Source organism: Nestor notabilis, unplaced genomic scaffold (genome assembly GCF_000696875.1).
Source record: "Nestor notabilis isolate BGI_N333 unplaced genomic scaffold, ASM69687v1 scaffold28153, whole genome shotgun sequence".
Lineage (NCBI taxonomy): Eukaryota > Metazoa > Chordata > Aves > Psittaciformes > Psittacidae > Nestor > Nestor notabilis.
The window spans coordinates 7,836-8,640 of record NW_009923923.1 but is presented as its reverse complement, the minus strand read 5'-3'; the positions used below and the strand labels follow the sequence as shown (position 1 = coordinate 8,640).

The 805-nt window shown below is 55.2% G+C and overlaps 1 protein-coding gene across 1 annotated transcript in view; it reads left to right on the top strand.

Moving 5' to 3' along the window:
- LOC104404052 (U5 small nuclear ribonucleoprotein 200 kDa helicase) overlaps window positions 1-805 on the top strand; it is a gene marked incomplete at both ends in the record, with an annotated part of 9,949 nt that overhangs the window by 1,312 nt on the left and 7,832 nt on the right. The window contains one exon of the mRNA XM_010012394.1: window positions 231-424. Coding sequence (XP_010010696.1) covers window positions 231-424 — 194 coding nt within the window. The remainder of the gene's footprint in view (window positions 1-230; window positions 425-805) is intronic.

Genomic DNA, 805 nt, shown 5'->3' with positions numbered 1-805 from the left:
AGCCCGTGTAGCCGAGGCCTCAGTGCCAGGGGTTAGTGCTGGCCTTGGCACTGCTGGGAATGGTTGGGTTTGATGATCTTGAAGGTCTTTCCCACCCTTGTTGGTTCCATGATTCTAACCCACGAGCTGCGGGAGGAGCCTCTACATAAGCAGGTCCACTAAGAAACTAACCCGCAAATGGGTGAAACGGGGCTGGTTTGAATGGGGATAACGCTGCTCCTCATCTGCAGGATGAGATCCACCTCCTGCACGACGACCGAGGGCCCGTCCTGGAGTCACTGGTGGCCAGAGCCATCCGCAACATTGAGATGACCCAGGAGGACGTGAGGCTGGTGGGGTTGAGCGCCACCCTGCCCAACTACGAGGACGTGGCCACCTTTCTGCGGGTGGATCCGGCCAAAGGCTTGTTCTATTTTGACAACAGGTACAGTGCAAAGCTGGGAGAGATCTTGGTGAGGGCTGGGAATGTCCTGCTTCCTGTGGCAGGCAGCTGTCAGGTGGCTCCAGGGTCTCACCACACCTTCAGCTTGCTTTCAACATGCATTTGGCTCTTGCATGTGTTGGTAAATGCGTGTTTAGGACTGGAGCAGTTAAATGCAGCCTCAGGGTGTCTGCCAGGGTTTCTGTGTGGTTGTACTTGCAGAAAGATGCTTTGGAGGAGGCAGATCATAGAATCATGGAATGGTTTGGGTTCAAAAGGACCTTAAGATCATCCAGTTCCCACCCCTGCCACAGGCAGGGACACATTCCACCAGAGCAGGTTGCTCCAAGCCCCTGTGTCCAACCTGGCCTTGAACATTGCCAG